The sequence below is a fragment of the Aulonocara sp. 'chitande type north' Nkhata Bay genome, linkage group LG18 (genome assembly GCF_057382095.1).
Source record: "Aulonocara sp. 'chitande type north' Nkhata Bay isolate Kocher_YH1m ecotype deep benthic linkage group LG18, A_spYH_male_GT1.1, whole genome shotgun sequence".
Lineage (NCBI taxonomy): Eukaryota > Metazoa > Chordata > Actinopteri > Cichliformes > Cichlidae > Aulonocara > Aulonocara sp. 'chitande type north' Nkhata Bay.
Window position 1 is genome coordinate 7192579 of NC_141361.1, and position 22706 is coordinate 7215284.

Sequence of the window (22706 nt, forward strand, 5' to 3'; positions counted from 1 at the left end):
AAGACATTTCCTCCTTGTTGAATTTGGAAAAATTCCCACTTGTGAGAATTTCTGTGCTTGAATCTGGGACACAAAATTGCTAATTTTACCAAATGGTTTGAATTTTTCTACCCAGCTAGCACCATTTCCCCCTTTTAACAGCATGTTTCCTCTACTTATGTCATCCACGGAAATCTAGGATAGCATGTTCCGTCAGCAAAGAACAGCATGGCAACTAGGATCCAGGAAGTCCATTCAGTATGAGTACAGTGCTCCTTTCAGATAAATCTGATCCTTGTAAAGAAGAGCACCCACAGCACCTCCCTTTACACTAATGTGCATGCAACTGTGGCATGTAACTGTGGCCTCGCCGTTTACAGCGATTTTATTTAGTTAGAATAACTGCTAACTAAATAAAATCCAGCTGAGTGAGTGTTCATAACCTCATTTACAAGTCTTCATGATAATCACAGCTACCTGTTTTCAGGCTGCTTTATAAAATGTACACACAGACTTCAGGTTTAATAAAAAATCACCTTCATTCAGTTTGTGAAAATGTTAACAGTGAACAAATGTTAGAGTAACATAGTCCTTGAAATAGAAAGATTCAATCTTCAAAAAGCAATTAAACACAGGGAGTTGTCCAAGTCTGAAAAAAAGAAAGCGATATTGCAAAGAACTCTGAGGTAAAATTACGCCTCTGCTAAACAGTTAACTTGGTAGCAGATGTAAATTCTGCTGCTCCTGCTAACTGTCTTCACCATTAGTACTGGAAGCTAAATTTTCCAGAGAACAGTCCTAAAATGGGAAGAGAAAAAATATCCAGTGAGTGGCAGCTCTCTGGGCGAAAGTGCTTTGTGGATGTCAGAGGTCGGAGGAGATGTGCCAGACAGCTTTGAGTTGATAGGAATGCAACAGTAACTTAAACCACCGCTCATTACAACCAAGGTATGCAAAAGAGGATCTCTAAAAGAAGAACTCATTAAATCTTGGTCGAAAGATGGGCTACAGCAGCAGAGGTACTCCTCCTGTCGGCTAAGAACAGGAAGCTGAGGCTATAATTTTCTGACTTGGACAACAGAGGGCTGGAAAAACGTTGCCTGGTCTGAAGAGATTCTGCTGTGACATTCAAATGGTAGGCTCCGAATTCGGGATAAATGAAATGAAAGCGCAGATCGCTGCTTTGTTCAACTAGTGGCGCTGTAATGGTGTGGGGGATATTTTCTTGGTGCACTTTGAATCCTTTAGCAGGGCCGGCCCGTGGCATAGGCCGTATAGGCAAATGCTAAGGGCGCCGTCCATCAGGGGGCGCCACGCCAGTGCCATAAATGTTGAAAAAAAAAAAAAAAAAGTTGGTACTATTAATTCTAAATACAAAAAATAATCCCACGTTAATTAAAATGCAAAGTAAAGCTTATTTAATAGAAACATTATTTGTTACAACATTACGCCCCCCCCCCCCCCCCCCCCTCCCCGCACGGTGCGCCCCCTCTCCTCCCGTATCATGGTTCCTTTTGGACGTCACCACATCAAAAAATCAACACAAGATGTCAAAACGGCCAAAACTGTCAGGTGGCCAGGGAAGAAAAAAGAGAAAAGAAGAGGAGGAGAAACGAGAAAAAGACAGAGGTAGGTAAGGTTAGCCTACATGAAATTATTTGTCTGAATGTGATAGTAACCTAAATTTTTAGCATTAAGCTAATGTTACATGATTCGCTAATTGCTAATCAATAAATAGCTAGTTAACTGTTTTAACGTCAGTTAATATTGTGGAGGGGGCTAAATTGTTATGGAAAATAATAATGTAACGTTAGGTAATTACAGTACTCCCACCTTTCCCACCATTCCTCATTTGTATTCATCTTTTAAGCAGGTGTTTTTTGTTTACATTGTTATTGCCTTCTGGTTAGCTAACGTTTACCCTGCAGGTAATAGTCACTTTTCCACCCCTGTATATATTATAGTTGTAAGCCTAGTTGTTAAAGTGCACATCATTAATGTTAATTAAGCAATATCACATGAGAGGGAATGCTGTTTTTTAATATGAGCACTGCTGTGATTCGGTCAAAGATAATCATAACATAACATTCTCATATGATATTATACTGTTACTTTGCATTCTGCTATTCAGCATTTCACTGTAATGATGACAATAAATTGAATCTAATCTAATCTGCATATCAGTTAACATCATATATATATCTCTTTGGTTTTTCATTTATATTATATCATTTCATTTTATTCCTGGAATCATGTTTTTATTATTAGACTTTAATACTCAGTGGTGTCACATACTCCTCTCTTCAGATGCACTGTTGAAGTTTCTAAATCCCACCCCTGGGCCATCTACCACATCTACCGCTGCTGCCTCCACTTCAGCAGCACAACCCACCAGTGATGCAGCATCAGCAGCACAACCCAGCCATGATGCAGCAGCATCAAGCGGTCTTCCTGTTGCCTTATTTATATTGTATTTTTAATTTATTTTATCCAACTTGTTGACACGTTTTATTGTGTTTATGTATGTAAAATTTATTGTATTTCATATATTCATTTTTTATTTTTTGTATTCATTTATTTATTCATATCTTTTTTTATCTTGTTAATTATTCTGATTGTGAATTTGCTTTCTTTAAGTAAAAAAAAAAGAAGGTCAAAGACAAAGCTATTCGGTTTCTTGTGAGTACATACACTACACTGCCGATGTAGGGGGGCGCCACCTAAAATCTTGCCTAGGGCGCCAGATTGGTTAGGGCCGGGCCTGTCCTTTAGTATCAATTGAGCATTGCTTAAAGACCACAGCCTACCCGAGCATTGTTACTCATTTATGTACATCCCTTCATGACCACAGTGTACCCATCTGCTTTCAGCAGGACAACAGTTCATGTTATGAACCACAGATCATCTGATAGTGGTTTCTTGAATACGGCAGCGAGTTCACAGTACTCAAAAGGCCTGATCTCAGTCTAATATAGCGCCTTTGGGATGTGTTCAAAAAGCAGATTTGCATTATGGATGTGCATTCAACAAATCAACAAATCAACATTCAACAAATCCATATTGACAAGACAGCATGAAGCTGTCTTGTCAATATGGAAAAAAGTGCATCTTTCTTCAACTATGACAAGATATCAGCTTTGTTGTAATTTCTTTACTCTCAGCTGTGGGAACATAACATTTCAACACCTTGAGATTTATTTCCGGTTGGATGGAGGAGTCTCCTTCTTGGTCGCCCATTTTTAACCAAACCTTAATACTGCTCTTAGTCACATAAGTAACAAAAAATCATATCACACATCCATAACAATCTAAGTCAAAAGATAAAATAATTTATCAATTTAAATAAATCTCAAAGCACTTTCTGTATTATTTGTATTTATGTACCATGAGACGCTCCACTCACCAAGAAAAATATACTGTATTGTACCATAACAATGTAGCTTGCTCTGAGTACATTTTATAACATTAATATTATCAATATTTACAGTATTAAGCTGGAAGTGGAAAAAATAATGACAGTATATGTGCACATCTGAGTTAATATATTGGCAAACAGATGTCTATGTACATATCCAGCAAGTACGTTGCCACATGAATAATCTGAGTGGATGTATTTATCTTCCTTTGAGCAAATGTTTGGCCTCCACGCGCTCCTGAGTAAAAGCGTCTGTCTCTCCCACTGTTAGTGTATCAGCTGTTTGGTGCTATGGGAAAGTATTTCCCATAATAGGTGGACCAAACTAACCAAAGTTCTCTAGGTTGGAACTGCTTGATTGAGAGTTCAGAGTTAACACATTAACACTTCTGCTTATGGCCTGATGTTAAAACTGTGATGCAGACACATAAAATGCAGGAACAGGTAGTATTGCATTGTGTGTGTGTGTGTGTGTGTGTGTGTGTGTGTGTGTGTGTGTGTGTGTGTGTGTGTGTGTGTGTGTGTGTGTGTGTAACAAAAACAGAAAAACAGCAAGCGATTTTCATGTTGCTAAAAAGGAAGAGGAAATCAAATACAGGCCACCAAAGCTCCCCAACTTTGTCACTTCCAGTTCTTTTTGCTTGCGTTCAAAGCATCGAGAGTTGGACCGATGGGAGGTGGGAGGTACCGGTCAGCCCCCCCTAAACTCCACCAAGCAACTCCCTGCCCCCACCCTCCTAGCCCTCTCGGCACACAGAGGAGAGCAGGGTCTCCGCTGCCTGCCACCTCCAGCTGCCACCAAGGAGGACAAAAGATTGTGTGGGGGTGTATGTGAAGGAGATGCGGGGGACTGAAAAGAAAGATGAACTGAAGAGCCCAACACACACACACACACACACACACACACACGCTCCCCAGGAAGGACCTTGTCAACTGCATTAGGCAGCATCTCCTCTCTTTGCCCTCTCTTTTTAATTTTTTTTTCAAGCTGCAAACACTGTTAAGTTTGTTGTTTTTCCATCCACGCACACACAGACAAAAAACCCCAACAAACATCTGACATCAGGAAAAAAAAAATTCTGACTCAAATGCACAAACACACATGCAAGTACGCTGACAAACACAGCTTCCCAACTTAATTCTGTAACGGTCCACGTTCGCTGCAGCTGTTAGTCCTTTTCACTCTCGCCAACAATGATTACGAAAGAAGAATAGCTGGATACAGTAAACTGAAAGACATAAATCAATCTGTATGTGATTGTTTTTTCAAAGCTATGAGCAAATATTTGGTAATGTATTAAATAAAACTAATATTTTTCACATGCAAACAGTTAGGTCACAGTCAGGTCCTTCAATTTAAATCAAAACTGCAAGTAAGCTGTCAGTTTCTATTTGTTATACCGCACAAACAGCTCACTTTCTGTCAATAGTCATACACATCAATACTTTTTTTTTTTTTTTTTTTACGAGTGAGAGAAAAATCTTTTAGTTCAGTGGAAGGAAATCTACACATTTTTTACCTTTAACTATGCCCTAAATCCCTTCTACGAGTAACAAGTTCCAATAGTCCTAAAATCCTATTAAAGTCAGATTGGGAAAGAAAACACTGCATTGCCCATGGAGATAATTCTGCTTAAAGAGAAATCTTTAGTCGCCTGAATTGTCTTGAATCGAGCAGCAGTTTCTTGGCAGCAGAGGACTGATGTGCCTGAAGATATTTCCATTTGTTCCCAGAAAGCAAACCGATGTCACCACATCTACAGAATAACTTTAATTTGATTGAAGGAAAACAAGATTTTAAGAAGCAGCACGAGTCGGAATGACTTGTAAAAAGGAATGTCCTGCTTTTTTCCCCTTTATTCCCTCTCCTCCTTTCCTTACAGCCTCGTCCCTTTCCTTTGCCTCCTTCCCTCATCCTTCCTGTCCTGTTCGGGGTTTTTTTTTCAATCCTCTCTTCGTTTTCCCCCCTTTTCTTTTCATTCCCTTTTTACTCTCTTGTCCTCAACTCCTCTTCCTCTCCTCTTCCTCCTCCTGTCGGCAACATGTGGAGCCGTAGCCATGGCAACAAGGGAGGTGACATGTGCTGTAGACAGGCAGGGAATGGAGGGAGGGATGGGAAGAATATAAGGAGGAGCCCCACAGCACATTTGTAGTCTCTCTCTCCTTAAAAAAAATAGCATCATTCCTCCCTCTGGAAGTGGAGGCTGCTCGTCCTCTCCTCTCTTTTCCTGTCATCTCCTCTCCAAACGTATCTTGAATTGCATCAGGAAGAAGACAGGAGAGAAATCTTTTGGTGCATTTCTCCTTTTTTTTTCTTTTCTTTTTTGTTGTTTACAAGGGATGAGGTTAATGGCATAAAAAAGAAGAGGGGGAGGAAAGAAAGCTGGGAACTTTCTTTTCTTTTCTTTTTTTCCAAAGGAGAGAAAGGAGATGATGGGAGGAGATGAAACTCCCTCTCTCCCCAACTCACTGACTCTCTCCTCCTCCTCCTTTGGTATGATGCTGTCTCTGAGTCTGTGGAGTCCGTGCAGCCGGAGTGGAATGGGAAATAGACGCAAGAGGAGGTGTCTGTTGCATTACCTCACCATGGATTTTTGGTAGGTTTTAATTGTTTTGCATGCTAATGTGGGCTGATTTTAATCAGTACCCACAGCTGTCGAATTGTCCCACAAATCTTTGCGAAATATTAAAGATGATGGGTCTGTTCTGGTGTCGCTCTTTTCAGTCATTTCTCTAAAAGAGACGAAGGAGTGTGCCCTGGTTTTAAACACATTGTTTTTCAAATACAATATTGCATCAGTTTAATTTAGAACCTAGTGTGTCGATAGAAATTCCTTCGCTTGATTAAAAATTGCCTAAAATTTGTCCCGGAAAGTCGAATATTTTAAAGGTGAACGCGCAGTGGGAGTATCCGTGGAGTTTAGACAGTGAGTGACGGCGCACCGTGGTCGAGGGGGCTTCATGCAGCTGCATCTCACCGTAACATTGTAATAACATTCAGTTTAATGGGATTTGCTGCTGTTTTCATTTTGCTCAGCTGCCGCCTCGCACTGCTGGAGTGCGAACTTTAAATAACCTTGTGGTTTGTTTTCTTTTTGTTTTTTAATGCTGTGATATTCATCTTCGAGGATTGCCCTAATTTGTGTGCAATTTGTGATATCGCAGAAGAATCGGTTTAATCCGGTGAAGGTGAGGTGAAATGAATAGAGTTGTTGCTTGGTTTTTAAGTGGGTGCTTATACGAGCAAAGGATCATTTTTTTCTGTTTTGTGCAAAGTTTGACTCAGGTGCATTTGAATTTGGGTGCGTGCAGTGTGCAGACATCAGTGCACGGCGTTTGAGAGTGTGTGGGTGTGTTGTTAAAAGACATACATACCTGCAACTGTGCACCAGCAGATGTAAGTACATGAAATGTAATGTAGTCATATTTCTTGCAATGCACGCATAGTAAAAATGTACTTATTCATACATCCCGCTATATGTGTGTGTGTGTGCGTGCGTGCATACATGTGCATGAATGATGTGTTTCTCTGTGCTTGTTTGCTGAAAGGTTTTCTTGAAACCCTGGTTGAACTTTTTCAAAGGCCCGGAATGAATCAGAGGTGAGGGATAAATCTTTTCTACAGCGGTCGTCGTCCAGGAAAACAAAAGCTGGCCGGCGCTCTCCCTCTGACCTTTTTTACCCATTCTGAATAAGCCGGAGCCGTGCAAATCCATCTGCCTTTTGTCTATGGAAGCCTGGCTAATCCACACCCCCATTCACGCACACACATATACACCCCGTCACACTCATACCGACCAGGAGACTTAACCGCTCCACCACCAAACGTCCACGCAAAACCAAAGACCAGAATCATTCGTTTTTCCGATGAATGATTTACTCACATTTTTGAGGAGAGTTAACCTAAATCTATTTTCTTAATTGATTTAAGTAAGGTTTTAGTAGTAACAGCTGCAAAGAAGATTATTGTAAGTCTATGGAATTTAGGCTGCTGCCCACATAAGTAAGATTTTAACACTAAACTGCTTAAAGAAATTCACCATGTGATTAAAAAAACAAAAAACAAAGGTGTTCTGCTATTCTTTTTGTTCTTTTCCCTCCTGTGTAAAGGCGCCTATCTGTCTGCAGGGAGTGTGTCTGATATTTGCTGAAAAGAGATGAACCTAGCAGCGTCTACAGCCAGACAGACAGCCGGCATCCTTGACGGGCTACATTAATGCTTTTCAGAAATAGTCAGGAGGCACTGCACACTGTATGTCAAACCACATTTGCTTATGTGAAATGAAGAATTTGCAAGTACAATCGATTTTTGTGGGAGCAGATGGACAATGGAAGTGGAAGCATGAAAGGAACTCCCATCTCCCCTCTGCCTTTGGGGAGAGAACATTCTTCTTTCATGTTCAGACGCTCGCTCAAAAAGTCTTGATCAGAACGGCCGATTTACTTCCAGAAACAAACAGGATTTCTGTAGCTTTTTTCTTTGTCTGTCTGAACCATGAGAAAAATACTTCCGAGCCAGGAATGATTTAGATTAAAGCCTGAATTTCTGTTTTAATCCGTCCAGCGATTCAACCCAACAGTCGTAGTGATATTCCTTTTTCACCTACAATCACACCAGCAACGTGAACCAATTTACATTTCCTTTCATTTCTATGTGCTGGGTTGTAATTCACCTTAGATTGAAAGGGTTAAGTCTCGGGAGTGAGAAACGATGAAGGCCTTAGAACCGCAGAGACGAGCAGATTGCCGCTTATTACTGGAAACATACAGTACAATATAGGTAACACACTTACATCGAGTACAAGCTTTCGAATGCAAGTGTTTCGTTTCATAATGCATATTACCGAAAAGGCTGTACAGTCATTTTCACAGTAATGGCTGCATGCGTTGGCTCATGTGTGAATGTTCCACCTCCCATCCTGAGCAAACATTTGATTTTCACTCATTGCAAATTTCTGCTACATCTGCCGCTGCAGCTCGGCTAGAATGGCTGCTCGTTTTTCATAGCTGTGAACTAACAAGTCATACGCCCTCAAGTCGCTCTCTCGCTCTCTCCCCCTCTTACGCTCAACACACACTCTTCCACCCCCCTTTTACTGTTACTAACAACTGCAACCAAACTTGATTAAGCAGGTGGGGTCAGGCTACATTTGTTTGAATCAATAGACAGACATGCTAGGCAGCCATGATAAAGAGGCCGAGGGAGGAGGTGGGATCAGTGCGTGCGTCTCTGCCTGTGTGTGTGTACGGAGTGGGGAGTGTGCTTTGGAAACGCCGGCATCTGTCCCGTGAAAGATGACTGAGCTGTTACAGTTAGGGCCTTGAATTATGGGCCATTACTAGCCAAGCAAGATGCAATCCCTCTCCATGAAACTTAATTTGACAAAACAATGAGATGACTCGGGGAGTAAAATGACAAATGAAGTTATTTGATCCGCGGGTTTAAAAAAAAATACATTTTGCAAAAGATGATTGCAGTGGAAGCATGTGGAATCAGCAATAATGCATTATTAATGGGCTTGCCGAGCCCACAACGCATACAGGCTACTGCTCAGCTACTTTTGTTTATGATGCTTTCTTAACGGCTGATATTTTTTGCCGCGATCTTTTACATTAAAAGCGCATTAATGAGGAGAAACATTAAAAATACACAAGCCAACCACAATCAATTGCGTCTGCTCGTGCAGATGTGTAATGCAACATTAGGACAAGCAGCCATATAAATGTAATATAAACAGACTCCCTACATTACTGATTCATGAACAGGCTCTATAGTAAGTTGAGTTTGCAGATAAATCTTTAATGTGCCCTGTACTTCAAAGCTGAATCACAATTTTTACTTCTCATACATATATATATATATTTTCTTCTTTAATTCAGAGCCTTACTCGGAGACAGCCGCTGTTTTTTTTGTTTTTTTTTCAGGGCCGTCACATTACTATGCGACCAGCTTTTACAGTATGGCTCAGAACTCCCCAAGCAAATTGGACACCCCACAAAGCATCGGACAACTGTTGTCCCCCATTGTGTGTGTTTTTGCGGGCACTCTTTATTAGGTGCTGAATGCAGCAGCAGCAATGAATGAAATCACGGGGTGGGGGGGAACGATGAAGGGAGGGTGCATTATCGAGTGATGATGGCGGTGGGGTGGGGGTCACTCCCCGAAACCTCACAAGAATTCCAGAACAATCTTTAACAGGGTAGAGCGGTCCTTTTCCCACCTCCCAGGGTTTCAGGGCTTCTCTGTGCTGACAGGCAGGCAGGAGGGATCCGACAGGACTGCCCCTTTTCTCCCTGCTGCTTTCAAAGCCTCCTTTCCATTAACTCACCACGCCACACCTCGCCTAATCTCCGTGACCTCTACCACTGAGGGACAGGGATTTTTTTTTTCCGCCCCCTCCCTTTTTTTTCACCCTCAAGCTGCCTTTCTCCAGGGTTGAGAAAACCTTTGTTTTTTTTCTTTTTGAAATCATTATTTTTCTCTGTCAGAATACAAAAGTAATTTTAAACAAGCTTAATATGCAACATAAAATTACAGCTAGGACAAACTAATGATGAGTGCAGCGATAAGCATAGTTATGTGCTTGGGACCATCAAGCGTTTGAATTTTTTGTACCCGTAAATGAGTGGTAATCTCTTTTGTGCGACAAAGATATGGGGAAAAAATGGTTCCAAATAAGGAACAAGTCAAGAAAAGCTGTTTTTGCGATTGATTTCTTTTGATAATTCTTTGTCAAGAGGAATTACAGGCCTGTCATTGGCTATGCAATTTGTAGCTCTACTCTTTTGGTTCTTGCCTCGCTCTTTGTTGGCAAGATCATTATGCTGTGCGTAATAACGGGGAATTATGTTGCCTATTGTTAACTAGTAGTAGTCAGGTAAAATGCAACAGGCCCATTATCTGGAGCTCGCTGGTGTCTGAAAATGAACAGCAAGCAGCAGTCGGAGCTGCAGCTCATAATGAACAGCTCAATAAGACTTACTTCTCCGCTCTCAAATGATTGCACATTCGTGAAGCAGTTCAGACAGAGACTTTTATCATACAGTATGTGTCCATTGTGTTATCTTAAGCAGCTGACTGGTTGAAAAGAAATCTTTAATCTCTAGTTGTTTGCTGAAGGATCTGGTTCTCTCACGCTGGATTAAATTGCAGCTGAGGTCGGAATTGGCGAGGCACTTGCTCAAGACAGCAGAACGTCTGTTGCCTCTGAGCATGGTGGTAGAAAATTCCTCCAATATAGCAAGCGGGGTGTTGAGCTGTCTAGAGACATCCAGAATGCTTTACTAAACAGGAGTTTATGCATTCTATGCACTCCTGGGCACAGATGGTGGAACAAACGCTTGTGATTATACTTTTCATCGAGCGCAGTGATATGCATGTTTATGCGTTTCCAAAAAAGGAAAGAAAAGAACCGTGTGATTTACACTTTCATCTACCCATGCAAAGACAAGCATTATTTTGGAACCCTGATTAGTAGCAAAAATAATTCGCGCTTATATTATCTTGTCAATCGAAGGATTCCAGTGTGACTTGTTTTGGGGGGGTTTTGGCCTCTTTGGTGGCTGCTTTAATCCAGGAGTATCAGACCATGTGCCATGAAGCTCTGAGAGCCTGCAGGGTTGTTCCAATCAAACACTCTGCCAGATGATTTTGCAGATTAGTTCCTCTTGTCTGACTGATCAGTAAAATCACCTGAAAGCATGCACACTCTTAGGTACACAGCTTCACACCCCTGCGGGTTTTTTTTCTTCCCAAAAGCACCTGCTTCCATCACGACCGCAGTCATTTTTAGCAGGGTGGATGAATCAAAACCCTTATCTTGACATTGGCAGCACCACGCTCTACCCATTGAGCTGCAAAGAGAACCACTCACCGCAGATAAAAATAGTAATAGACGCAATTTATTAACCAATTCATCTGTTCTTTTGTGGCCCACAGGGAAGCCAGATCAACCAGATCCCCACCAAGTACAGCCAGACAGAGTCAACCAAGTTCCTCATTCTCACCGTCGTGTCAATCCTGTGTATCGTTGGAGTCCTGCTGGCCTCCACCGTGGTCTACTGCCTCCGGCACCGTTCCCACCACAAGATCAAAGAAAAGCTCACCAATTTGGGAACAGATACAAGCAGCGATGCTACCGCCACCTACCAGGTAGGAGTTGTTACTGTGCCATCTGTGCACACATTCACATTATACATATATATTTATATTAGAAAAATGTGTTGTGTTTATAACACGTGAAAGATGCATAAACAGGAGTTCTCCTGTGTGTGCATAACATTAAGAAGTGGAAGTTTTGTGGACCTTCATAATGAGAGAGCCTTTTATTACAACCATATTTTTGCTTCTTGTAATCGTCATCTTGCAACTGATGGCAGCAGTTTTCTATTAAAGCAAAACAGAACAACGCGATACGTGTTTATTATTGAGGTGCACTGTTTTGTTTTTACAGTTTTGTATTACCTGTACTGTTTACAGTAAATCTCACACGACATAAATAATCCACAGTAAGATTTGGTCACAAATTATATATTTTTTTAGGACTCATCTTTTTTAGATTATTTAAAAAACACGCCAAAATGCACTATTATTTTTCCCTATGTAATTAAAAATTGAAATTTTTTTTAAATGGCTTGAAAATCCCTGCTTTAGTCTCCGGGGCTGATTTTGTGATTTAAAGGAGACAGACTCTGTGATTCTCTTCTTTCAGCGTCGCCTTCACTCTCGTGTCGACATGTTTTAACTACGTTAATGGTGTGTGGTGATCGCTGATTGTCTCCTGCTATAATTTGTTGTCTGAGACATGAAGTAATATCACCAATCCAACAGGTTTTCCACCTCGAGTTATTTCCATTCCCTCCTCTGCTTGCGGTAATTATCCTTTGGCCGGAATAGCCAAGTGTGAAATTTAATTTACAGAATCCAATATTAAGTGGCTTTTTGAGCAAAGAATTAGATTGAGATTTTTCCGTCTCTCTTTCTCGCTCTCTCTGACCTTTTCCCCACCATGTTTTTAAATGAGAGTAGTCCTGTGAGCATTGATTTTATAATGAGCCCAGCTTGGCCCCTAAGTGCTTACATTTTATGCTCCTCTTCAGGGATTTTTACCTCCTGAAATAGACTGTGGGACTGCGTCAAAGGTTTACCTCATCACTGCTGACTTACAGATTCACAATGTTGCTTTTTGCAAATAGAGATATTGCTTACCAGTAAGAGAGAAGCATCCCTTACTGGTTAGCGAGAGAGGTTTCTAAAAGACGATTCAACATTCATGCCGCTAAAAATTTCATTAAAATTAAAAATCTGTTTTGCACGAGTGCCCTGGCCAGTGATAGGTTGATCTCAGTCTACATAAAATATTTGTTTTTCCTCAGAGTGAAAAACTTATCTTCTCGGTTACTTAACTCCGAGAGTCACTTTAAGCTTCTAATTGAAAAATGCTAATTAAAATTCACACGTAAGGCTGTGTTTCCGCTTTATTTATCTGATTAAGCGCTTACAAAAACCTTTGTTGCTCATTCTTGGGAGGTTTCAGTCTTGCTTTGCTCGCACTCCCAAAGCTCTTCTAGTTGATTCTCTTTCCTCTGTCGTCTTTATCGAGTCTCGACAGTGAGCCGCCGTCATCCTCAGTGAAAGACCTCAGTGTTCAGCTCCCATCTTAGCCGTGTAAACCTCGTCTCTTTGTCAGCGCTGCTGTGTAGAGGGCTTCCCTGGGCTGGAGTCTGTCTGTGTGTGTGTGTGTGTGTGTGTGTGTGTGCGCGCACAGTCTCCAGGGCTACATGCAATTAAAGCAGACAGGAAGCGGCAGGCTGCCTGACGGCCTTACTACTGCAGCTCCTTCATGCTGGCTGTCAAATAGACACAAATATGCACAAACACATGCGTGCTGTGTGTATGCATGCACACTCTAACCAACCGCTGCATATTAATGACTCTTGCCCTGGGCGCGTTTGTTTGAGGCCTCGCTTCACATCCTTACACACGCACACACACACCGCCTTCCAATCACGTCACCACACCACCACCTCCCTCTGAATCCCCTCCACCTTTGGCTCTCAGCTCCCCGGCTCCCAGCGCGTCAGTCAAGCAGTTACGGTGTAACGGCAACGTGGGATTGGCCGACACCAACAAAGGAGATGTTGATTGACAAGCGTCGACAGAGGACTGTGTGCAGCGTGTCAGAGCACTGGGCGGGGAGATGGTGGATGATGCTTGTCAGTCAGTCAGTCCCTGGATTACTCTGCTGCCAACATGGGAGTCTGCAACGTCGTTGTCAGTTTATCTTTACATCTGATTCGAACTTTTATCTGCTACTAAAAGTCTTTTTTCCCCCCTCAAAGCAGAGAGGAAACTATCCGCTCCGCAGCGTGAGATCATTGCACTAGATTGCGGCGAGGCTCAACTTTTTGCATGGATGTTTTTTTCACAAATCAAGAGATATCATCTTGAAGCATTATCATTTTTAAAGATATCATCACCCACACCAGGAATTTTCTTGAAACACGAGAAATGCTTTGATAACTAATGAACATATTTGCATGTTTTTTAAGAAAGAAAAAAATATAGACTTGTTACTGATGAGGGGGTTTTTTTTAGCTTTTCTTTTTTGGCGTCCCTCAGCCTGCCTTACTCCACTTTCACAATCTCTCTCTTTCTCAATTCAATTTCAAGGACTTTCATTAACATCATAAGATCTTAACATCGCTAATGAATATGTGCAAAATGCACTTCCAGTTCATCTCAGTTTAGATTAAACAAGCAAACAATAACTCTCGTTCTGTCCTACACCTCTGTTTTCTCTGTATCCCTTCTGTTCTTTTCTTCTTTGCTCTGTTCCTGAAGCTTTTTTTTAAAGTATCCGTTCTATGTATATTTTAATTATAATTTACTTTACTCCTTAAATCCCTTTTCCTTAACACAGATTCGGTTAGGTTGCCCCTTTTATTTGCTAGTTTGCTTAAGCACAGAGGAAGGGCACTTGGGTGAAGGCCCCTGAATTTGATTTGGTCAGAGGGGCATGTAAACAGAGGTACCCCTGTGAGCCTGACAGGCTCTGCTGGCACACCCCAAAAGCCAACCTTCGTCCCTATTAGCAAGCTTTTCTGAAAAGGGGGTGCTTCGGGTGGCACGTGCCTCCCAGCACTTACACGCCCTGTGCTGCCCCGGGGCTGATGTATGATTCGAGATGGTCATGTGGCACCAAGTGGATTCCCTGGCATGACGCCCATGAGAGGGGGTTGTTGGGGTTTTTCTTTAACCTTTATTCATATGGGAAGAGTTGATGTGGCACATGTGCATCTTTTCCACATCATGCTCTTTGATTTTCTTCTTTCTTATTTAGTGGCTTGGATAAAAAAGGCCTGTGTCAGGAGCAAATTTAGTATGCACTCTATTTTTGACTTCTTGTGAATCTGTGTCTTTTTACCTGCGAGTTTCTTAGTTTCATATAGCAACTATGCTATGCTAACATTCTAATAATTAAAAAAGATTTAAAAAAAAACTTTTTCAGATTGCTTTTAAATGCTGACATCAATTTTAATAATGATTCCTTCCCTCCCAGACAGACCTTTCTTTTGATCGAATGGATTGTGTCTTAAAATCAATTTAAAAAGACTTAAAGCTCTTTAGAGATTGGTACTCCATCATGCTGAACATATACTGTATATCCACCCTTATTTATTGTCAGATCTAATGCAGTAGTTGATCTAGATGACTCCAAACCTTAGATTTGCCAAAAAGCATTTCATTCATGAGTTATACTTTCATTATAAATTAATCGAGAAGGCAGCAAAAGCCAGTATGGATTTCCTGGAAAGATAATTTTTTCATTTGCTGCATTACAATATCTGCTGTTTGGCACAGCACTGGGCTTTTGGATGACCTTGAATACACTAACAATAGGGGTTTCGCTTAAAAGCATCTAATAGACTGCATGGATTCAGTGCCACTGAGCAGAAACAAGATGTAATGTCTTTAGTAAAAGACTCAGTGGAACCCAACTGTTACAGAGTCCCAAGTAATGCACGACCGTACAGCATGGCTGCTTTGCATTCAGTGCACTTAGCGTACATGCTCGTAAACAAGCAAAAAGTTGAAGGTGGAAGGCTGTTCACTCGTGAGTGGTCACGATTTTGAATCAAAGAAGAAAGAGAGGGAACGCCAACCACTCTTTAGTAGGCTTTGAGTGATATTAGTGCCAAAGGCATTAGCATGTGTTGTTTGGTGTTTCTGTCAGTTTAGTCAAAGCTGGAAAATACGCATCAGACTGGCATGCTGATGATAAACCAAAGTCATTAAAGTGATGAAGTGTGTATAGTTAAAATCAATAGAAAAAGAAAAAAGAAAAGAAAGACAGAAAGAAAGAAAGAAAGAAAAAGATACTCGTGTTTGTATGGACACTGCTCCGGGATGGGGGAGGTGTTGGCACTGTAAATCTGCACTGTTCACACTCTAAACCTGTCCCGAGTTATATTCTTCCTTCACATTATTTTATTTTATTTTTTTTTTTTTAAGCTCTAATTGGCTCTCGGAGGGAAGCCATTTTGAGGCAGTTTTAATTACATCATAAAAAAATTTGCTGCAGCTGCAAAGTTCACCGTGTGCAGTTGTTCTGGTATGAATGCTGTTGATCATGTGTGACAAAACGCCCACAATTCGGTGTGATTGAGCGGATTGAACACAAAAAATGGAGCTCAGAGGATGTAGCAAAAACAGGAAATCGGGCAAACTGGTGTAGTTAGCAGCCAGAAGGATATTTATGGGGCCTATTTTGGTCTTTTATTAAAGATTTGACATTGGGTAGTTTGTGTGGTGCCATAAAACCCCCTGTGTGAGCTGTGACAACAGTCTGTGTCTCTTTCTCAATACTTCGCGGGGCGATCGTGGCTCAAGAGTTGGGAGTTCGCCTTAATCGGAAGGTTGCCGGTTCGAGCCCCAGCTTGGACAGTCGTTGTGTCCTTGGGCAAGACACTTCACCCGTTGCCTACTGGTGGTGGTCAGATGGCCCGGTGGCGCCAGTGTTTGGCAGCCTTGCCCCAGGGTGGCTGTGGCTACAATGTAGCTTGCCATCACCAGTGTGTGAATGTGTGGGTGACTGGTTGTGTAAAGCGCTTTGGGGTCCTTAGGGACTAGTAAAGTGCCATACAAATACAGGCCATTTTACTTTTTCGCATTTAAATGTTAAAACAATAAAATATATCCTGTCCTTAACACTAGTGAGCATCATTCATAAAGGGACGTGCAGCCTTTAGTGTGGTCTATACCTCCAACTACTCAGAACACATCAGGAAAGTTAGTCATGCCAAAAACATCTCCAACAGGGTCATTCAAGGTCGTAATGGGACACCTCATCATACAATAATGCAGTTATCACACAGCTAACTATTTAATACATTAATCATTTGATACAGAATATCGATTAAAGTGGTGTTATTACGAGATAAGATGATTTACAACCCTGAACTAACAGCACTGCAGATCTGTAACCAGAGACACACGGCTAAATCTGATAAATCCACTTAGCCTCCATCCATAAATCAAACATTTGAATAAATAAGAGTAATACTGTAAAACTCTCCAGAATTACTTCTCAGTGTTCTCCATTGACTCAGGAACCCTGAGAAATATTTCTACATACACTGGAAAGTAAAAATCCACATGGGAATGGATGCCAACGTCAGTTATGCTTATGTAATGATAAGTAATGATAACTGACGCTGGGATGCCCTTATTGTGACTAGTTTTAATAATGACATGTGAAAGGGCTGTTGATCTTTTTTTATTGACAATTTAATTATTTAATATATAAAATGTCATCAGGACCACTCAAAATAGTTTTAAACCCTAACCCAAAAGCTGCCTTCAACTTAAAAACAACAAACTTAGATGCTAAATACTTACATACTAAACTTAAAACGTGCTAAAAACAAGGCTGCTGCAAAGCACTGACACTGCAAGTCTAAAAATAAAAGCAGCACTTGAGACTTTACTTAACTGTAGGTCAGTGCTTCCTCTAACAGCTTCTAGTACGCACTTCTTTTAAATCCAAGCGTGTTTATGTTTCCCCACCACCGCCCGCAGCGCCGTCAGAATCCCCGGGCCAGGCATCGAAGCACTTTAATAATCTGCACACATTTATGAGACTGTGTCCGAGCCCATAGATCATTGTCAGCGTGCCGACCTACGAGAACATCAGACAGATCAGATACGGACTAATGAAGGCCTGCTCACATTACCTCCACCGTCAATCAAACACGGGGTCAGTTAATCATCTGCGTCTCTCTCATTAAGAAACACAGATACCCACAGAGTTTTGGTCCAGGTCTCCTGTTGTAGTCACTGTCCTTGTAGGCTCGTGCAGGTGATGTATGGCTTAAAATAGTACAAAGCAAAGGATGTGCCAGGTAACTGTTCCTTTACAAATTTACTCAATTATTAGATGATTTTATTTATTTATTATTTAGATTTTATTAACCGGGTTTATTTGAAAGCCTGCTTAATTTCCAATGCAGAAGGCTTATTTCTGTACTACCTATAAACCTCGGCAGGTTCAAAATGACAGCAAAACTTCAGCTATTGTTAGACTAACAGGTTGTCTGACTTAAGGAAAGATTCTAGTTACAGCATTCAAAGAGGTTGGGTATGAGACAGGAAGACAATAAAAACAAAGCAATTATACACCCACAACCAAATCAGCCAATTGGGCAAACAGAAACAAAGATTCCCCCAAGGCCCGTCTCCAAGCTGCATTCAATTTGAAAGAGATTTATTTGAATATAACCTGTTGTGTGTTGAACCATCTCATGAGCCAGGCAAATGTTACACCTGTGGCAGGTGAGCTACACAGCCTTTTTTGCATGGCTGGGTCTAAATTTCTCAATACTGAGACTATCTTATACAATCCTTATTTCTCTGAAGCCCACTATTTAAATCAAGAGATTACTGTCTTTTTTAGCCAATTTTCTTCTGATTGGCCGCCCATCCCAAAGAATGAGCAGGTGGGCAGACCAGACAGAGTTGTGTTCCTGAAATAACTTTATTAAGGATATGTCCTTAGAAATCAGAGAAGAGCTTTCTGAAGGGTGAGCTTTTAATAACAGGGTGTACTTCCACACATGTTGACCTTATTTCAATCTTTGGTAGAGTCCATCTCTGAAACAGGATACATGTTACAGAAAATGAGAAAAAGCACAGCAGAGTTTAAGCATGTTGCTGATTGGAAAACACTTCTGACACAACGCTAAAACCAAGGAAAATGTACTCTAAAGACTGTTTCTCATCATTTTTCAGTAAAACAAGTCATCCAACACTGTAAACGCATTAAAACAGTGCACGCTATTTTAATGTCGAGTATACCCCTCTGCTTGGCCTAAAAACCCAGTCAAATAAAGGGTTGAACACTAAATTAGCACATGTATCTTTCTCTTTTTTAAAGGAATATGCCCTCCAAAAACACTACGATTTTTTTAAAAAATGTTGCCCATTCTGAGAAATCAAAATATAATCTTATTTTATAAAATTTATTGAAAGAGTAGAAAAGGCAACCACCTTCATCATTCTCAATATTGCTAACTTAAATGCCATTTGAAAAAATGAAAAAGTTCACCTTTAAAGATATTTCAAAAAACAGCCAATTGTGTTACACGTGATGGTTATCGCAGAATACCACAATGCTATTTTACCGTATAGCAACATCTTTAAATCTTTAGCTTCACAGTCTTAAACTTTTGTCTTTGAGTTTCTTTACATCCACACATGAAGTGCTGCGTTGATAGTTTTTTGATGTATGTTCAAAACAAAACTGAGGAAATTAGATCGAAACATTATATGCCACAAAATAATCAGTAGCATTTAAACATGTCAGATAAGGTCACAGATAGTTTTAACTGTAACATGAGGGTTTTAGTTCTGCACATCTTTGTTCTGGATTATCAAAAACTGTGTGTTTTTCCTTCCTCTTGTATCAAGTGGCACAGTCATTCCTTACAGCTCACTAAAGGTCCTGCTGGGAGTTGTGTAGAGAAGACGCAGACTGAAAGTTCGATGTGGTGTCAATATTTCATTGTGGTCACGTATCCAGAAAATGACAGTTTGCTCAGGCGTATGAAGATATTGTACTTGCTGCTAAGAAACTGAGCGGCATAGTTTGCCAAAACCTTTTTATAAAGTTTTTTTTTTTTATGTATTCAGGGGAAGCTTGCTGAGCATGCATGCTGTTTTTCCACCAACATCCTGGAAGCTGGCCAGCATTCAGCAGTGTCTGGTTCTTTCACCATTCCTGCCCAGGTGTTTACAGCCAGTCGGAAGGATTTCAGTTTTGCTCAAAATGTCTTTTAGTTTTATTCTTTTTGTTGTGAGTTTGCTGTTTTTTCGTGTGTTTTGTTTGGTTTTTTACTAACTTGTGATTTACAGGAGCATGACTACACAAGTTGTCACTGAAAGTTGTTTATGAAGGTCAGAATACACTAAGCCCAATTTTAATAGCAAATCCCATTTTCTGTTGCTTGAATCCACTCTTTACTCACATTCACTCATTATGCCCACAGTGGCCCTTTTTCATTTTTATGATTTTAAGCCTTTTAGATTTTAGAGGACAAAAAGACAAATAATAAGAACACTCACAAATACACATTATAAAGAAGGCAGGATTTTTTTGGAAGGAAATGCTAATTAACACGATGAAACTAACGGTTCTTAATGAGCTCAGGAATGTTACACTCATATGTACAGAACCCTCAAGTCATTAAATAAGCTTCATTGTTCCCCTGGCAAAAGTTTGGACTGTCAACTTTGATTCTGAGAACTTATGACTGACTTCAAGTGATGGCCATGTGACCTAAAACACTGCTTTTTAAATGTGAATTACCTATGTATATGGGGTAGCTGGTGTTTTGCAGCTACTCTAGTTTTAGGCAGTGCTGACGTTAGTCCATTTCTCCATCATATCCATTTTGTGCTACAGTTGTTGCTTGCCAAGAGCTTCAGCCTTTCTGGGATGTACTGTGTTATTCTTCAGCTGTCTGTTTTTTCCATCACAATCAATCACTTTACAGAAGAAGTGATACACTATTTCGCCAGGGTTAATTTTTCCTCTGAAATGAGGAAGACAGACATGGTACAAAAGGGTACCAGCCAGTGCTAACTTGTTAACATGCTAAATTCAGTTCATTCCAGTGTTATTTTTATAACACCAAATGACAACAATGGTCACCTCAAGATGCTTAATATTGTATGGGAAAGACCCTAACATAATACAGGGAAACCCCAACAATCAGACAAGCCTCTATGAGCAAGCACTATGGCAACAGTGAGAAGGAAAAAAAAACCCTTTAACAGGAAGAAATCTCCAGCAGAACCAGGCTCAGGGAGGGGCGGGGCCATCTGCCCTGGCCGGTTGAGGGTGAAGGGAGGGAGACAGGAGCCAGAGATTAATCAGTAGCTGTCTCTGTCACATAATAAATAAACCTCTTTGAAATAAGATCAGAGTGATTAATTCTTCACTTGCTTAGTTGATTTTACTGTTCAGTTATTTTAAAAACCAACCATGGTGTGTACTGTACTATTAGCTGTTGCTCTAATAATTAGTCCCTGGGCAGCAATTATGAAGAAACCAATGAGTGTTAACCAGCCACAACTTTATTTGACATGTGTCAAATAAAGGTCGGTTCAAAAGCTTGCTAAGATTCTGATAATAATAGTGACCACAACTGCAACACAGCAGCATACGAAAACATTAAACTCAGCTACCACCATTACTGTTCATCAAAGAGAAACAACCTCATCAGATGCAACTGCAGCAAAAGCAAGCTCTCAGTCTGTCTCCATGTTTTAGTGGGGTTTTTATTTTACCGTTTACAAACTGTCAGGTGTATTTATTCACTTCCCTTTGAAGGTAGCATGCTACAGCAAGGCAACATTATCTGCTGTTAGTTCTAATTATATCAGTAGTGTTAAGATATTTCAAACAAATTTGTCAGCCAAGTGTCGTAAGTCATGCATGAGTAAAATACTACTAGGCCCCACCTACGTGACGGCAGTGACTAATCTGTAGCGCCTTCCTTCCCGTAGGAGCTGTGTCGGCAGCGCATGGCAGTCAAGCCCCCAGCCGAGCGTCCGGAGCCCATCTCCTCCAGGATCAACAGCGTCTCTTCTCAGTTCAGCGATGGCGGTCAAGCCGTCAGCCCCTCGGCACGGAGCAGCATTTCCTCCTGGAGCGAAGAGCCCGCCCACTCAAATATGGACATCTCAACCGGTCACATGATCCTGGTGAGTTTCCAGCTGAGCAGTTTTGATGTAATCATCACACAATACAATGTGAAATATGTCGAAAGCAGCTCACTTTTTCACCACTAACAGCCCTGCAAACATATTTCATGTGAAAATAAAAATACTGGATCTGAATGAAATTGTCAAATGACGAACAAACTTTAGTCCACTACAGTTTTTAACTAATTGGCACTGCTGGGTAATAGAGCTATCATTTTTAGAAATAGAAATTGTAGTTACCTCAATTTGTTATAGTATTCCTAATCCTTATTAGTAAAGAAAAAAAATACATTAGTGTAACTGATTTTTTTGTTTTGTTTTCTGTAAAGTTCATAATTTATCTTTATTTTAAATAGAGTACCTTTCTTTATAACACCAACACACGTGCACCCTATATTACACACCCAGAGCTGATGAAATCAGTTTATTTTAAAAAGAAAAGAAAATAGAGAAGAATAACACTAGGCAATGGATCCCTTGGTTAAACTAAATGTGCCCACATCTCGAGTGGTTTAGCTTTTCATCCAGCAGAGCCTGTGTTGTGCTTTTTGGTGTTCGTGTTTCTACGAATGTGAATGAAAAATGCATCAAAATAACGAACAAAATGAGATTGTTGCAACTTATTTCTGTAAGTTGCTCTTAAAATAATAACCTTATGTTAGGCTATCGTCAAAATGTTCAATTCAATTAATTCTAGGAACCAACACTGCAGCTCCTGTGCCAAGTGAAAATGACGTCAGTGGCCCAAATAAGATGTCTAATATTGATCGTTCAGAGAAAACAATGAAAACTTCAGTCGGATTCAGTTGGATTATCAAAGTAGGTTAATTTCCCCGAGAAGGAGTTTACAAAATAATATTTAGAGTAAATTTCTGTTCTGTTCTAATTATTCTATTAATAGGATGTTTTTTATCTTCCATTTTTATCATCTTGCCTCCCACTTGGTTTACCATTTTAACCAGTCTTTTAAACTCAAACTACTACAAACTACTTAATTTTATATTCCGTACTGATAATTTCCCCTCTCTCACACACACACACACAGTC

The 22706-nt window shown here is 40.5% G+C and overlaps 1 protein-coding gene across 1 annotated transcript in view; it reads left to right on the forward strand.

Moving 5' to 3' along the window:
- LOC147307892 (receptor-type tyrosine-protein phosphatase N2-like) overlaps positions 1-22706 on the forward strand; it is a 216082-nt gene that overhangs the window by 149485 nt on the left and 43891 nt on the right. Inside the window, exons 13-14 of the mRNA XM_086270826.1 lie at positions 11334-11546; positions 21462-21659. Coding sequence (XP_086126952.1) covers positions 11334-11546; positions 21462-21659 — 411 coding nt within the window. The remainder of the gene's footprint in view (positions 1-11333; positions 11547-21461; positions 21660-22706) is intronic.